Source organism: Trichoplax adhaerens, genomic scaffold (genome assembly GCF_000150275.1).
Source record: "Trichoplax adhaerens TRIADscaffold_4 genomic scaffold, whole genome shotgun sequence".
Classification (NCBI taxonomy): Eukaryota; Metazoa; Placozoa; class Uniplacotomia; order Trichoplacea; family Trichoplacidae; genus Trichoplax; species Trichoplax adhaerens.
In genome coordinates, this window is record NW_002060946.1 from 6,266,372 (window position 1) to 6,284,338 (window position 17,967).

General features: G+C 32.8%; 2 protein-coding genes across 2 annotated transcripts; one reads left to right on the forward strand and one right to left on the reverse strand.

The window, feature by feature from the left end:
- Positions 1-5,391: 5,391 nt before the first annotated feature.
- On the forward strand, positions 5,392-6,670 carry TRIADDRAFT_55912 (uncharacterized protein; the record flags this gene model as incomplete). Its single annotated transcript, XM_002111617.1, has 2 exons — positions 5,392-5,884; positions 6,108-6,670. The coding sequence occupies 2 exons, from the start codon at positions 5,392-5,394 to the stop codon at positions 6,668-6,670; spliced, it is 1,056 nt and encodes a 351-aa protein (XP_002111653.1).
- Positions 6,671-10,078: 3,408 nt separating this feature from the next.
- On the reverse strand, positions 10,079-13,668 carry TRIADDRAFT_55913 (uncharacterized protein; the record flags this gene model as incomplete). The annotated part of the gene is made up of 3 exons (XM_002112127.1): positions 10,079-10,779; positions 11,743-12,458; positions 13,628-13,668. The coding sequence occupies 3 exons, from the start codon at positions 13,666-13,668 to the stop codon at positions 10,079-10,081; spliced, it is 1,458 nt and encodes a 485-aa protein (XP_002112163.1).
- Positions 13,669-17,967: the final 4,299 nt, after the last annotated feature.

Below are 17,967 nucleotides of genomic sequence, written 5' to 3' on the forward strand. Positions count from 1 at the left end.
CATCCTATGCTTGATTACAATATCCATTTTCATTATCTTAATACAGTAGGAAAGGATAATAGTAGCAATGATGGAACGGCCTACAGGAAGCATACGACGAATAATGTATTAAAATAACTTTTAGAATTTACAAATAATCTATTTGACTAATTTCTCCTAGGGCATCTTACAATGTAAGTTTAGGAAACAATACTTGGATAAATTATTAACCAAAGAGTTTAAAGGACACAATAATTACTATAAAATTGTTTTGATTCGATTAATCCATCGGATTGAAAAAATTGAATAATTATTTCTTTAAATATTATAATCATTGTACAACTCTCAAATGTCGCTGTAAGAATTATTGCAATAGCTAAATTCGCAAGGATATAATAATCTGTAGATTTATTAGATAACATAACTTCAACTATCAACCGTAGGAAGATTAACCGTTTCTAACATGAAATTGACAACAGATTTTGAAAAGAACAGTCTTGGGTTACGGATAGAAATGAATGAAAGTACTAATTATAGTGTCCGAAATATCACGTTCCTACTTAGAAAGAGGTTGTCTTTTGAAAATAACACGACAAAAGTGTAGTCATAAAGAACCCAAGATGATAGAATAAGCCAGTGAATAGCTTTCAAAGCCTATAGGGCTGAGATTTAAATAGAGCACCATAATTGTATTGCATTAGATTAAAACGACGACTTTTACAATAGTAAGGACAGCATTTTATGGGCTATTTGTGTGAAAATCAATGTCTAAATCAGTTTTATAGGAAAACTTTAGAAAGAAAGTTGTGAATCTGCGATACACTATTCCAGCTGTCATAGATCAAAAATCGCTGCTTTAAGCAAGATTAATGGATCAGATGCAATTGGAATAAAGAAAGAATCTCGAAATTCTAGCATAATATTGGCCTATAACTTAATTTAACTTATATTCAATTGTCTAGCTTCCGTCATTGTAAGAGTTCATAGGATTACAGTCCATTTTTTGAATCTATTTTTGACTACAGTATAAAATTTTAATGATAACAAACTGAATTAAATTAATATTCATAAGTTTACTGTAAGCCCTTAGTAAAAGAGTTATCACTATCCAAATACTTCAAGCCAAGACAATAGTTATTCTATAAGAAGGTAAAAATTAACTTGGTCTGACGAGATATTATTTCGTGACACGTATTTACTCCATTTGATAATATAATTTTGCAACAGTAAAATAAGTAGACTGATAAATAAACGATCATGTCGGCCATTGTGCCTATAACTAAGGGATAAGAATTAATACAGATATTATTCTCATTGAAAAGAAAACATGATCCAATATCCGATAATTGAAATAGATAGAATCTGTTCTGTTCTCACGGATTGCAACTGCTTGACTAGAAGTGTTGACAATCATGACAATGTTCAATTAATTGGACAAGACAACAAAACGCCCATCAGGATAGTGCTTGAGAAGGAATTCAGTCCATTTTATTATCGCCGATGTTGTTGTTTTTTGTCTACTTTGTTGTTGTTATTTTACCATTGCTACCAGTAGTTTATTGCCTTGGATCAGATTTATTTGGAATGAGAATTCATTCATTTCTTTACTACGACTAGTATATAGTACTCTCCGCTCAGTTAATTCACTCTTAAGGCTTGCAGAGTGACGAGCATTATTTAACCTAGGCCTTAGGCATCGTTATTTTGATATTTACGAACTACTTGAGATTTTATTGATCAAAGTATAAGTTAATTAGCTTTGTATTTGGTACTCTAAATACAATTCTGATTAGTCCTAACATACTTTTATTCAAAGACACTTGATGATTAAGAGTTTATTCCACTACTGACTTATGCGTAATCGGTGGTAACATTTATTTATTTTAGCTACGTCCACTTTGATTTTTCTCCTTGCGATCTGCGGCGATCATCGAGCAAAACCATTTCTTCAACAAAAGAAAGAATCGGTGAGTTACATTTATTCGCTCAATTTTCCAAAGAACAAGACAGTGTAGACAACATGGGCAGTGGTTATGATAAAGGAATAGGTTGTAAACTACTTTAACTAGCTTAAATAGCCGACATCCGATATCTATTCGTTAATCGCAGTAACATTTACAACAAAGCCTTCAATATTTTAATCATTCAATTGGCTATTCTAGAGAACGACTATTTCTCTTGCGGTTTTTATCTATTTAGTTTTCAACGCCTTCATCTAAATTGCTATAAGCTATTTATCGTACAAGTACTGGGACGATTGACCATTTCAGCATAGCTTTAGATGAATACGCTCACTATATTTATCTATCATTTAACAGAATGTGGGGGAAATGGGAGAGTTTGTCGCTTTAGCTAATTGAAAAACCATTCAGTTGTCGTGATTAGAACTAATAAAGGCGACAAATAAATAAACGGCGTATCGGAATGTAGTCATGACGATTAAACTAACGGAATGCGGATGAAAAGCAAATCTACTTTGGCATATACTATGATTCGACGAGAAAAATATTGATCGATCCCGTAAGGGGAAAATCTTAGTAAAGTAGTTCTAGTCTGAATCTAGTTGCAAGTCCATGCTAGATTTGTAAATCGAATCGACCTAAATCAAACGTCCATGTTACTACATTATTGGCGTACTCTCTTGCAAAGATTACTGCTCACCTTCAAAGAGTACCTAAAAATTCCACTGGTAAGGTAAAGTCTGAAATAATTTGCTTCAGCATTCCATCTATTCTATTTATAGATGTACTGTTAATTAATCTACAATTGACTGATTGAGAGTGTACCACATCGAAATTTCTGCAATAGAATAGCATTCTGTCATTGAATTAGGAAAGAATGGAGCAGTTGTAGTGAATATTGTGATATAGGAATTGTTGCATCCTATCTGATACAATGTAGAAAAAGGATTACTTATCTCATACTTAAATTTTTGCGATACTAATTTCGAATATCTAAATTGAAAAGATAAAAAGCGGATTAAAGGTATTATTCTGAGCTTTAAAATAATCACTCTTGCCGATTACTTGGGCGTTTCGGATAATTTTGTTGATCTAATTCCAGAGATTTATTAACGTATACTTTCTCACTACTCTATTTGCTGTACTCGTAGTTACTCTCTGTCTTCGAGGATAAGGTTGTAGTTCAAGTAGTTTCAAATTGAGGAAACTAAGGAATAAATGGAAAGTGTGCATTTATACATTCGCAAAGTAGATTGTTTCTTGATCTCTGTGAGGATAGTAACGGGGCTCTACTCCCAATGAAAAGGACTATAAGTATCATGAAGGCCTTTGTTGGAAGCTTTACCTAGACTACGGCATTTAGCGTTTCCGTACCTTGGAAGAAGCGAAGTTAATCAAGCTAAATTCGCTTTCAATTCGAGAGAACCAGGAATGAATTAAAGGTGTTAATTATTATTTCCGTCTTTTCGCGGGATGCTGTTCATAATAGTTAATCAATGGAAACTCTTTTCTAGTTCGAGAGAACCAGAAACGGTTTCAAGGTGCTAATGATCATCGTCCATTTTTTGAAGGATGACAGTTAATTAATCCAATCTCATTCCCTGTTCGAAATAGATTAATAACAGATTACAGATATTCATGAATATTTCCAATCTTTTTGGAGAATGATCATCTAAACTCTAATTAGCGATGAACTTAGAATGGGATTAAATGATTGTTCCTTCTCATTCCAGGGAACAGTAGTCAATCTAAAGTTATTTCTAATTCGAAACCAGCCGTCGTGTTTCCACTCTTAGTCGTTAACATTAGCATGAGAGACTTTGATATATTCCTTCTACAATAACTGTATTGATTCTCCAATAATCTACTGACAGAGAATAGAAATCTTTATTATCTTCATATAAAGATATAAAGATCATATAAAGATACCGTTGTTTCACTATTGGAATGGGGGAATGATGACTCATCGTCCATTTTAGTATTCCATTTTTAAAACACTTCATTTTCATTTTTATTGTGCGTCATCATTAAAAGCCCTTAGGTCAAGGGAACCAATTGATAGTAAATATGCCCATCAATATGGACAATCGAACTATAGATCTAAACAAATGGCTGATATTGAAGGAATCTATTTTATCTTGCTTTATCGATTTATCGTCTGCCATCTTTTCCAGGAATCGACAATGAAGATGAAAATACTGTGCAGTGGATTCACTGTAATTATAGGGATTGCTTTGCCCGAATGAATTTATTCTATTTTAAGGAGGATTTTTCTTATTTTGCATGATCGTTTCGCAATTCTCTCAGTGCTATCAAGCTAGTATTGAGCTTTGACTAAAACAATTATTATAGTATGAGGATTTATTTTAATTTCCGATCCTGCATCGCTAATTTTCGATTGCAAAGACTAACGGCTAATCATTAATTGGAATAAGATAGTACGGTTTATTTAATCATTGGTAATGGCGGATATAGATAGCTCCTTTTGGGCTTGTACAAATTTTGTAAGACATGCGTAAGATATCCCCGTACCTATGAGAAATCGCACAGTTTCGGCCGCCTAATAGCGGCTACCTCATCAGAACATTCTTAATGCCGCACAAACTTAATCGCAATTTCCGAATCGTTAAACTGCGATAATCACTAACCGTCGCCGTGATGAAATTGAAATTTTAATTATTTACTGGGAAAAAAGATACTGATAAATGCCTGTAAGTTTTTGCAGAGCGAATCGATGAGCTCATTTCTAAATTGTCAGTAGATATTTCTTGCATAATATTGCTACTACAAGTTACCCGTGTACGCTTGAGTTAAAATTGGAAATTATATTAAATTTATGATAAGAAATGAATGCTGTTTAGTAACGAAACTATTTTACGGGCATCTACTACATGTCGCAAGAATTAATAGCTTGGGATATTTTATATTTAGTGTATATTCATTGCTTTGATTACAGCATTAATTCTAATGAAGCCAAAATCCTGATAGAAATATCGAATATAAATTATAACCTACTTTTAGTTCGCCATTAATTGTGAATCGATACATTTAACAGTTGTTTTGATCATTCAAATGATCGGCTAATGAATTATCTCCTTTTGTAAATACGCGTATATCGACTTTATAGCCTTTCATTTTAATTTCGTACTTTAATAATTAACGTACTTATCTATATATGTCGATAATATTTAGGAGCTATCGTTTCAAGCCAATAAGACAGTTTCAATCATCTCCGATTATAACCCTTTTAAAATCGTAGAATATCAACTGTAATACGCGAACGTTGCTGGACGTTGGAATTTTAAAATTCTATCTTAACGCTTCAAGCCAGATCTTTCCTATCTTTCTTGCCGAGTTTTGTTATCACCAGTTCCACTTCAAGCCAATTGGCACACCAGTAAATTTTGGTTAAAGATTTGGTTGGATATCAGACTAGAGCACTATCGTTAATATGTCGGCTGCTGGAAATAATACTACCTCAGTTATTACACGTTGCATGTATATGCGACCAGATGAAATTATTGAAGCCTACATCTATAGCGCTGTCGTATTTTTTACAATTTTAAATAACAGTCTGTTAATCATGGTTATGCGCCGCCATTGGAATAATACCAATATTATTATGTGCAGTATGTGTCTTAGTTGTATCTTATTTGCCGTATTCTTCCTCTTACCACGAAAAATTTTAGTTGGCACATTGCGCTGCGATCCAATTTACTGCGCCTTTATTAGTTTACTTGGGCAAACATTTGTTATTATGATGAATTTACATCTTTGTATAGTCAGTTTGGATAAATATTTGGCAATTACTGCACCTTTACACTATGAATCGATCGTTAAGAAGAAGCGTGTAATTATTGCTCTGGCTGTCGTTTATATTCTCTCTATAGCGGCAAGCTTTTTACCTCTGATTTGGCGCCCCGTATTTCAAGATAGATCACGATGTAAGTTTCATGTCAATACCCTATTAATTTTCTGCAAATGATTGATGAACACTACATAAATACACAAAAACAGGCACGCTGTTTCAGTAATTGCTCAATTTAGAAATTTTGAAATATAATCTTTCGTTTGAACGCAATTAGGATTAATTTAAATGGCTACTATATCAAATGGCTTTTTATTAATGAACTCTAACTTTTTGTGTAATAACTATGAAATTTTTAGCTGAAATGAGTACTTTTTGTATATCTATCCGTGAAATAGGTTGGACTACTGCAAATACACCACAAACCGCCCAAATTGAAGAAGTTTATTACTTTGTCTTCTTCATTTCCTTGTTTTTTATACCATTAGCCATTATGTTACTAACTTATGGCCGCATTTATGCTATTGCACGAGATCATCATATTCGCAGCCAACCCAAGACACCAACGAGTGGCAAAAATGGAAGCCGTAGAAAGAGTTTAGTCGATTCTACATTTAAGAATATTAAAGCGGCCCGTACTTTAGCTATAGTTGTCGGCACATTTTTCGTATTTTGGATGCCTTATATCATCGCCTTCTTTATATTTCGCGTACGTCAAAATAGCGAATATACACCATCCGCATTGATATTTATTCAAGTTACGGTCTATATTGCTTATTGTTATCCAGTGATCAATCCAATTATTTATGGCTACTTTAATAGCAATATACGCAAAACCGCCATAAATATGATCCGCCGTTACAAGCGAAAGGAAAGTATATACTCTTCAGGATCTGCTTACTCCATAGGACGAACGGAGTAGAATATTATACGAGTCTATAGATATGTCATAACATTAATCTTATATTATACGGTATTAAATAGTGTCAATAGTATTTCTTTCATGAAAATTGATCGATCGACATAAGTAAGCATATACTGCGTAGCGATGGTTTTAGGATATCTTGTTCTTGAATTATATGGTGTTGTAACTGAGGTTAGTCATTAGTCGTCTCAGATGGAGCGCTAGCAGTGAGCGATGACTAGGAATAGAATTAAATATAACTGTAATATACCGGTACTGGAATAATACATAATGTAGCTGATTTGTAATATGAAAATATAGATAGATCAAATAAATCTTTGACGTAGTTGTAATAGTGTAGTGAGAGAATTGAAATGGAAAGCCTTTCCAAATATATTTTCATAACCACTATTTAATACTTAGTTTCATGCTATTCGAAATTGAAAATATTAGATCGGAGTTTGGCTTAGTTTTTACCTAGTTCGTTCGATTCTAAAATATGATTAAGACATCTTATCGATTGTTTCCCTCTAATATAATGTGAATGTAATACTCCTTTGATTTAAGTTCTTCTCTCTAATTACACATACTTGAGGATATTTACGAAATATAGTCAATTAGCTATTAGCTGTCTACTTAATGATCCTCTACATAACTGACCTACTAAGATTTTTTAATCCTTGTATTAAAAATGGCAAGCTTTTTGTATTCCGATTTGTTTCGGTGCAATAAAATATCTTCGAATGCTTGTGTACCAATAGATACAGAGTTATAGAGATTACTGATATAGCTTACATACAAGCGACGGTTCTTCGTAATTGTTTAAATACTACAGTAATTTCCTCTTCGTGATTTTAATGTTATACTTGCACGATTTGTAAGCTTGTTCACAATATTTTAGAAGTAAATTCTTAAGGAATAGTTTGCTTTCTTATTAGCTCAATTCCATCCATATCAATCATGTTCAATTCTTAACCGAAATTTTTAGTAATATATCAGTTTATTTGCTTATTTTTTATAGGAGCAAACTATTCATATATCTATTGTTAATGAGTACCGGTATAATATCAACTAATCATAAGGATTTATCGATCTATAACTAAGTTTGAGGATTTTAATTTTTTAATTGTAGCTAACAAATGTAATCTTATGATTTATATTCTAAGAGTAGTACCCTTAACAGATGAACTATTTTACTAGTAATTCTGTAATACAAGTACAGCACAATCTGTTATTGGATTGCTGTTATAGATTTTGTATAATTTTATAATCATAAATACAAATTTAACACGGCTGCTTTACAAGGTATTCATCTGAGTTCTTTACCGGTAATCTCACTTAATTAATTTTATGATTGTTATTTTAATAATAACTATTTCTTCGTTACGATTGATTTTAAGTGCGACCTAGATCCAAGGTTTTTTTTACCTTATCGAAACATGTTTTCTACATTATAGATATTAAATTTTCTTGAATAGAGTAGACATGTAATATACTGAATACTGTTTATGTAGAAATTTCACTTATCCAGCATATTAAAAATAAACGTATCGACTTAAAATCCCTTCTAGTAGCTGCAGTTTGTAAACTAGATATTGGAAATACTAATTTCAACATTATCCGTGCGTTGCTGCATGTATGCATGCATAAGTTCCAAGTATAATGTACGTATTCTATCAATGATTCCTAATACTCCAACTCATCATCCCTAATTAGCATAGCCTGCATTATAAGAAGATTCTACAAATCGAAATTAATACCATGCATGCGACAAATTTAACAGTACATTGCAAGAGATCATTCAATAATAGGTAATAAAGTGTTGAAATAGTTAAACATTTATCGAAATTGTAGAAAAATAGTTTTATAATCTGAGACTACACATTGGTAGCAATTCTATCAATGCCTTTTAGCAAGATTGTATTGGAAATATCTTTATTTTATACAAAATAGAAATTGAGTTAAAATGTCTACTTTAAACATTAACGGTGTTATCCTAAAGTATCCGTGTGAATGAATCATTCTCTGTTGATCTTAAAAGTACAGCATTTAGAGTGATCGATATAGTAGCAATTATCGATCATGATGAACATGAAATGTTAATGTGGCCAATATTTTGTTGTGCATGGCTATTTGATGACTATTTTCATTAAAGCTAACATACAAATGCTAGCAAACAACTCCAATGAGTCTTAATGACAATTTTTAATTTCAAGATTAATAGTACTTCATAGCATTTCAAAGCAGAGTACAAAGTTGGATCCAAACACGAAATACTTGTAGCATTATGGAAAAAATTGTCAATTATGTCATGATAGAGAAGCAGATATTCTGATCTATTTATCTGCAAATCCGCCTGATCATATATTTGAATGCAAAGAAAAAATGAAAAGAAATGGTCACAAAAAAATATGATCAAATACAGATTTTTGTATATTGGACGTGTTGATAATAGTTTATCAAGTTAAAACTTTGGAACAGTAATATCATATTCTATTTCTTTCGCATAAACATATTTAAAGGATAATTGGCTATTACAGTAAAGTAAGTAATTAATTAAATATGCTTTTAGCTTCTTGATTTAAATGGAAAATTAAATCGCTCTGTTATGAATAAATCATAACTTACTTTCTACTACTGATTCATAAACGTTTTGAGTATCTGCATCTAGAATAGTTATTATGTACATATCAACAATGACTCTATCCGGTAGATATTATTTATCAAAAAATTTTAGCGGATATAACCGTGGTGCATGTACAAATCTATTAAATAGATTGATCAAGTTACTACATGAGATAGAGAATCTATCTAGACTTTGAAAAAGCCAGCAGCGTTCTCTTGCCCAAAATCGTAATGTTTTGTTTTTTTGTGTTACAGTTGAGTTTAGCAATTACTATATGCTTTAGTTGTAAGCTATCGTCGTGACGTACAACTTATGTATAAAAATGTCATAGGAATTAAGATACGAATTAAATTATGTACATATTTGATGAAGCAGATATTACTAATAATTGCAACACTCCAAAATAGGTTGTAACAAAATATGCAACTAAGACTTTCATAACCCTAGTCCTAATGTAAAAAATGAATAATGAAACGGACATGACACGTTTGACCAAAATGATGTGGTCGTAAAAATTCCATCCTTTCTAACAATATATTACAACAGTATGTGAATGAATATTGAAAACGATTTTTAGTGGATGGATTGCCACTGCTACTTGACATTAAGCAATGAAACAATTAGTCAATATTGAAAATTGAACAAAGCGATATTGACATTAAATGTCAACTTGTCGGATTAGAATTACAGTTATTAAATATGTAAACTTCTTCATATATGACTTAAGAAGCTCACCGTTGACTAAATCAAACTCTGGATAGAATGTTTTGAGTTGCTAAAACCGCTCACAAGAGCATACTCTAATTTGTGTTTTCTGCACTTTTATCTTGACCTCGATGATACTGGAGATACTGTTGAACAAATTTAGTTGGTGGCCATGGTTCGCTTTGCTTTTCATGAAATGACTGTCGATATTCAGTATGATCAATAAATGGTTGATGACTGCGGTGATCTTGTGTTGGAGGTTTCCAGGCTGATGCTTTACTAGCTTTAGCAAATGACTTATAAGTATCCCTGGTCGTTGTTGTACTATCAAATTTTTCTAGAGTTGGATTATAAATATCTATTATTTTATAATTTTTCGGGCGTTCTTTTGGATCAATCAAGTATGGCTTAAATTCCACGTTTTGTGTTGTTTGATAATCAAATTTACGATTAACTGATTCTGCTTTAGGAACTGGTTTAAACATCACCGGTTTATAATTTTCATGTTCCTTTATGGGCTGGTAATGACTTTTGCTGGTAGTTAAATTTTCAAATTTATCAATAGGTGGTTTATAATCTGGTTCTGCAATTTTAGCTGGTGGTATTCTTGTATGCTTTGAAGTATCCCATCCACGATAGGAATCGGCATTAGCTGTAATAAACTCACTTTTTTCACCTTCAAACAATTGTAATGTTGATGGTGGTGGAGTAATTGGTTTTGGTGGACGAGAATCCCGGTAAGCTTTGAAATCATCTTTGGACTGCGTAATGGCATCAAATTTATGCCGAGGTTGCTCTAGCCATTTCAAATAGTAGATACGAGTTAGATATTATAGTTTTAGAGTAGACTTATAGCATGTAACAATCAGCTCTTTAGGAAGCTTTAATTTGGAAAAGTCATGTCGTAAATGCTAACATTTTGAGATATAGACTGTATTACATATACGTATAATGATAAAAATTCTATAACTATCAATGACGATGCCGAAATATATTCCATCATAAAATTTAATATCATATTCGTTAGCTTTCATTTAATTAATTTGTAGTGCACTAAAGAAATATGCGAGGGATAAGTGATAGAATCTTGCTTCGTTGCCCTGAAAATCGATCGTACTTGATTATAATTATTTGCTGAATGCTTACAAGTAGCTAAGGGACTACGAATAAGATAGTGTAATTAACTAATTTTATGATTTTTTTGTAATCTTATTTTAGCTAGATTATCTGTACAAGTAAGTAGGATATGATTAGTATTATGGGTAAGGTGAAAATTGGATAGTTTATTTGAGATATTGAAATCTAGCTTTCTTTCTAAAAAAATTCATAGTATCAGATTGAATTTGTGCAGTAGCAGTAGAAATGATGAAGATTGACTTGAAATGTAAAGGTAACCAAAGAGGTTATTTTGAAAGATTCTAATATATCATAGAACTGCAGCTATCAATGGATAAAAGAAATTATCTTGGTAATTAATAAAACTGGTCAGTTTTTGTCAATAGTAATCATTTCATTTTTAGCTCGTTTAGTCAGAATAGAGAAATCCTATTATCAATATCGTATACGGTAAAATTAATCCAAAATATTGCAGATGGTGACTATCTACTATCATTTCCAAGAAATGTTCGCTTAGGTATTAGCAGTTCAAAGTGATTTACGAGTAATAGTCATGGCATTACGATGCCTGATATAAAAGCTCTCTCATGGATTAACTCAAAAGAAGATATTATCAACTGGCGCCAAAAAAATTTTAACTTACTTGTTTTAGTTATCATTACTTTCTTCTCCACTGGTTTTATATGAGCTAATTCTAATTGATGAGGGGTAAAGTTATTTTTATAGCTCGTATTGTGATAAAAATCACCCTCGATAGCTAGGTTATCCTTCGAAGCTTGAACACGCCGTGCTCTTTCACCTGGTAGCTGCTTGAATGCGTCAGATGTGGTTGTTGAAAAATGAGACAAGTGGCGATCGGGATATAAAATAGAACCAGTATAACATGGTGGATCGGAATAACATGATTGACGATCGATTTTACGGGGTTTAAATTCCTCTGCATGAGTTGTAAGAGGGACAAATTTCCTTCTGTTATCATAGCTTGTGACAGCTCTAGCTTCAGGCTTTGTTATCGTAACAGGTTTATATTTCAATTTATTATGCTTGAATGTTTCATTATATGTAGTTTTAATATCCATATCACCGCTTAAAAGAGGCTTTTCACTATTTTTAAAAACTGTAACTGAGGCTTTATTACGTTTCGATATCGGCAAGGGTATAAAATCGGAACGTTGAGCTGTCTCAAATACCATAGGACCCTTCTTGATTGCAGGTGTTCTTTCTCTTGTAAATGGCCGAACAGGTGTACTGGGTTTTGCTTTAGGATAGGAAGGATAAAATTCACGATAGTTGGTTAAATATTCGCCGTTTTTTGGCCTGCGATAAACTTCCGTTGGCTTATAAGAATTCTTGTAACCACTACGAAAATTATAAAATAGATTAAATTATATTCATTTCTAATCCTATAAATAAAGCTATCCACCATATTTGGAAAATTTACTATTGATAAAGTGAGAAACATTTATCATATCGAATTATGCTGAGGATTGGATTAATATAATGAGATATCTATTATTTATTATCTTAAGAAAATCGATGTGAGGAGAAGAATACGCCATATTATGTAATTAATTTCAATGATCGATTATTAGTATTAATATTGCAATATCAAGAAGTAAAATAAATACTTGTAATTATAATTAGTAGTTGTAAAAATTGATCAAAATCAGATAAACATGAAATCAATCAATCGAGATTATACTGTACGTCCCCTTTGAGCTATTTAATAGCGGCGCTATAATAAATGATCTGTTATTCATTTTACTATTTTTAATATTGCGCCTTATATGCAACAAACTGCAATCAATGGCTACGCAATTAATTGTACATGAAGGGTCTGAAATGATTTTTAGTTGATTTTTCCTTTAAAGTTTTCCATTATGCCAGATGTATATTTTATTTTCTTGTAAAATATTTGTAATTATTTAAAGCACCAATTTGACTACTTGAAAGATTTATCCGGATGTGGATCATAATATAAAATTATGCATGCAAAGCAATATGAGAATTTAGGAACAAAGAGAGTGATTGGTGCTGTAATAGTCCTAAATAAATCTTTTAATTACTGTTACTGTAGTGACTTGATAATTTTTTATGGACCGTTAAATTCTTTCAGTACCGTACTCGAGAAAAATTTTGCATCCGACAATTTCGTTAGTAAATTTATATTATACTAATAATTTGAAATGTCATAACTTAGGAAGTGACTTAACAGGTTGAACGATTACTACTAGCACTAATTTTGTCAATGGATATAGCAGTAATCGTGACAATTTAAAGTGATGAGTTTCAATTTCTAGACTAAATCAAAATACTATGCGGTTGTGGGGGAATAGCTTCAAAGTGTTTATTACTACAGTTCATTCGTGATTTTTAGAAATATATTGGTGAGTTATATATAACGCAGTAAATATTAGTGATTAATAATAATTATAGCTTATAATCTAAATATAAAATGTGAACTACTGATGAATTAGGATATAATGCTTCTGTTACATGATTAAAGTTGCAATAAATATTTGGCTTACCCTTGAATATATGCACGTCGAATTTGCTTAGCTGTAGCCATATTGATATTATCTGTTATATCAAATTTATTGATTAGCTATGATTGATAATAGTGGATTATTCGCCTTGATTTGGAAAAGAGTATAAATGGCTTGATGTTCTGAAATGGTGAATAGAATAGAATTAATCGGAATCGTTATTTCCATGCCTTTATTGATTGGAGTAAATATATATATACAAAATATAAACTAACTAAAAGATTTACTAAATAATTTAAGCGTAACACTTTGTCATACTTACCTGTTGTAGTAAATAATTTGATGATATTATTAAGATTTAGAATTAGAAAATAAAGCTTCACTCATATTTCATGTCAATACTTTTGGATGCGTTTAAATCATAAATTAGTATTGAAGATTTCTGAACAGAATCACTAATTATATCTTACCAACAAGAAGATAGATCATGATATGAAGGACTGCAAATTTGCTGGTTTGGCTTATCATGTTACTGAGAGTAGTAATAGAGTGGAAGTAAGTCAATGAAATGTGCTGCTTTGCTTGCTTGGCAACCGTATACAAAAGCCAATTGAGACTGTGGTTGCCAAGCAGAATAATTAATGACAGTATCGATATAAATAATCAATTGTTAACTTTGTATCAGCACTATTGTTGTCGAGGAAATTAAGCTACACTAGTAAAGATATTGATGATATCGCTATATAAGTACCGCCTTGTTATTCATAGCAACGTTAATGTATTTCTCATTATAATGCTGGGTTACCCCTTCCTTTTTAAGATTTGCAAAGTCACTTGCAGGGCATAGAATTTCCTCCTATTTCAGCTAATTTTCCTTGTAGCGTTTTCTTTCTCTTTCTAATAGGTCGAACGAGAATTCAGTTATCATTTGCATGTATAAGCTACATAATATATGCGATGTCTTTGTTTACATAAACGGAAAGGATATCAAGCACAATTACTTGTACTATAATTATCTGTTATTGAATAGAATGATGCTCATAGTACCGTATTGAGTTCTATTGAAGTTATCCTGTCGTAGAATAATTCTTAGTAGAACAAGGAGCTCGGTATTTAGCTACTTTAAACGATTATTTGTATCTTAATGGGATTAAGTCATTCTGTATCGCTCTAATAATTTCCATGATCATCATGATAAAGCAAGCAAGCGTTACGATATTGCTGTAATGGTAATTGAATTTCCTTACAATATCTTCCTTGATGCTGCATCAAGAGATAATCACTAGACTCATGCTTAATTAAGGTGGTAATGTCATTAATAACAAACAATAAATAGTGATATTGCGAAGTACTGTATATGCTTATAAAAGATGAACAAAGTACTGTGGATGGAGAACGATTAAATATACGGGCATATCTCGCACAGAAACGAAATTATTATTTTTCGATATAGGGTTACCCGCCATTTTGCACAATTTAACCGATCATACAACCTGGTCAATTTCAGGGTTATACTACAAGTGAATAAGCTTTTATAATTGCGTCGTTTTATGCTCTGATGATGTTGTTATAGAATGCAATTATAGAATTAGCACAGACGCGATCGATACTTGCGGGTGTGATCGATGCAAATTTCTTTTGCAGACTACGACAGTTTTGCAGAAGATGTACATGTGCAGGTTGGTAATAGCCAAGGGATCGCAACGCTACTGGTAAAAACAAATTTGTACTTCCATTGAGCAACCAAAGTGTGTACCAGTGTTAATTGTAAATGAAATACATCCAATTCGTTTTTGGGGGGGGGATCTGCTCTGTATTTGAGGGAATTTACGGCGGCAAAGTTTAGTTATACTGGCTGCACAAGTTGATTTATAAGATCAAGGGAATTAGTCTATACTACGATTGGATTTTATTTCTAAAGCTTCGGGTTTAGTCATAACTGCAAAGATTAATAAGTCAGAATCACATTCATAGGATTATATGGAGGTTTTTCTTTGCATACCTTTGGACGAGATTTATATTTAGGATAATTATCATATGGATTCGTTGCTGGATAGTTTTACAAGGGTAGTCTACAGGTCCATGGAGGAGTGCAACTAATGTCACTAGATATTCAGCTAACGTTATGCTGAGGTTAAGAAGGAATTCTTGCAAGATTTATATGTAATTTGTACAATATTATCCCCGTGGTTTTCTCATTATAAAAAAATTGACGATAATAACAGCATACTTACGCAAAGTGTACTAGACGAAAATCAGGAATACCAAGCATACATGAGCGCTCTTATAACGTGTATTCAATTGGTGCGTATACAATCGTTTACTAACGGATGATTCTACTCAGCATTGTCGATGTTGACTAAAACTCAACAAAGTGATTTATTAAAAATAGCGACTAATAACCGAATCTGCAGGAACTCCACTAAACAAGACTATCCAGCCTATCCTACACATGTGTGGTCGATTGATGGCGGTTAGTCACAGTATGGAGCTATAGAATATCACTGCATGTAGGTATAAGTATGCATGTAGTGACATTAATATCCATTTTGTATACCTACTCTAGCGTAGCGGATCGAATTGCATCAATAAATACTCAATCTATCTTTTGCAATACTCCTCCTGTAATGACATTCTTCTTTACTTTTGTGTCGTAAGTTAAACTTACATCACTATTGAAAACTTGACCTACTATATTTTTCGCTATACTCCTCTAGTAATGATAATCTTTTACCTAGGTTGTACCATGGACTGCTTCATTCTACGTAGAATTTGAGTAGTTCATGGTTGTACCGAGTATTATTACAACTAGAAACGTTCGCTCATTGGCCTGATCCCGACGAATATTGCTAGCTATCTTGTTCTGCCTGTTGCATATAAATTATACTTGTGATAAATTGTTTTGTACTTGCATCGTTCTATAGAGCATGGCATGGATGGAGTCCTACCTCGTTCACTGCGGCTACACCATGACTAAATACTCAATAGAGAAAAAATGAGTAGACCAGACACTGTAGACTACAGGTCTGCAAAATCTGCATCGATGTGAATTGATGCTTCTTGTACACTTCACTGAAACTGTCCTACTGGTACAAAGCCGTTACTGAAATGCATTATGTAGCTCATATAGTATCCGCCATATCGGGGTCGTATACTTGCTGCTAAACTGTATGCAATTATGCATACTGTATATCAGTTGGGATTTGGATTGTCATAGAATTTAATCGACCACCTAAATGCCTTACGCGTCAATCCTTGCAAGCTTAGATGAATGTAGGATCAAGTCGTGGATTTTTCCCATTTCTCACCACTGTACATCTGTACATTATACAGCAGCGTAGTCAGCAGTGTGCAGCAGTTTGCCTTTCTTTCTCCAAATAGTCAGGGTCACTATTCTATCCATTCTTGATCTAGAATATGATGCCGCAAGATAGCCCTTTGCGCTCCGTGAAATACCCTTCCCGGTATACGAGCAGAGAATGAATATTTTTAGGACTTTGGTATAAGTAGAGTGAAGCTGTGAAGGATCAACAATCTGTGAATAATAATAATTTACGCTGGAACGCTAGATAGTTGCAGCAAGTAACAATAACTTGGTTTTCTGTTAGTAGTCCATTGACCACAGTGGTAAGTAAATGGTACAGTAGAAGAAATCAGAAATATATCAAGATCTCCATGCTTCTCTCAACGTAGTTCCATCGAGTGTTACATATTGGTTGCATCTATTCAAGGCCTGGTTTAAACCGTATGCTAGGCTATGCCAGTGTCTACTGTAATGTGCGCTGTATGCAAGAAAGCAACAAGCGCAGCCATTTCCGTGATTTACAAAATGGTTAGACCGAGCGCACATGGGCCAGTGAGTGATAGTTTATATTAGAAACTTGAACGAAATAAAATAACTCAATACTGCAATTAAAACGCCAATAGCCCATTACTCCAGGTTGTACTGATCTGTCTGCGTGGAATTTGAGCCAAATTTAAAGGTATAATTTAAGGCAACACTAAACATTTTTCAAGCGTTCCATATTTACTCGCCACGCCTCTGTCAAAATACTGTCCAGCGTACAGACAGACATGTAAAGTACAGAAAGAAAAGCAGAACAGTTCAAAGCGCTACCTTCAGAAAATTCCTCTAACAAGTCGTTGCATACAGCAGTGTACATACGAAGCACTAGACTCCAATGAAAGTAGCATAGTGACCATACTGTGAAATTCAAAAATTGCGATCAACAGTCAATTAAAATTGAAATATTTTGACCTCGACCTCTACAATCATATAAGAGATGATATCTCTTTGCTGTATGTAACCTGATATTTCAGCCATGACAAAATCATCGCGATGACCGTACTGTACTTGCAAGCAGAGTACTCGGCAAGTCTGT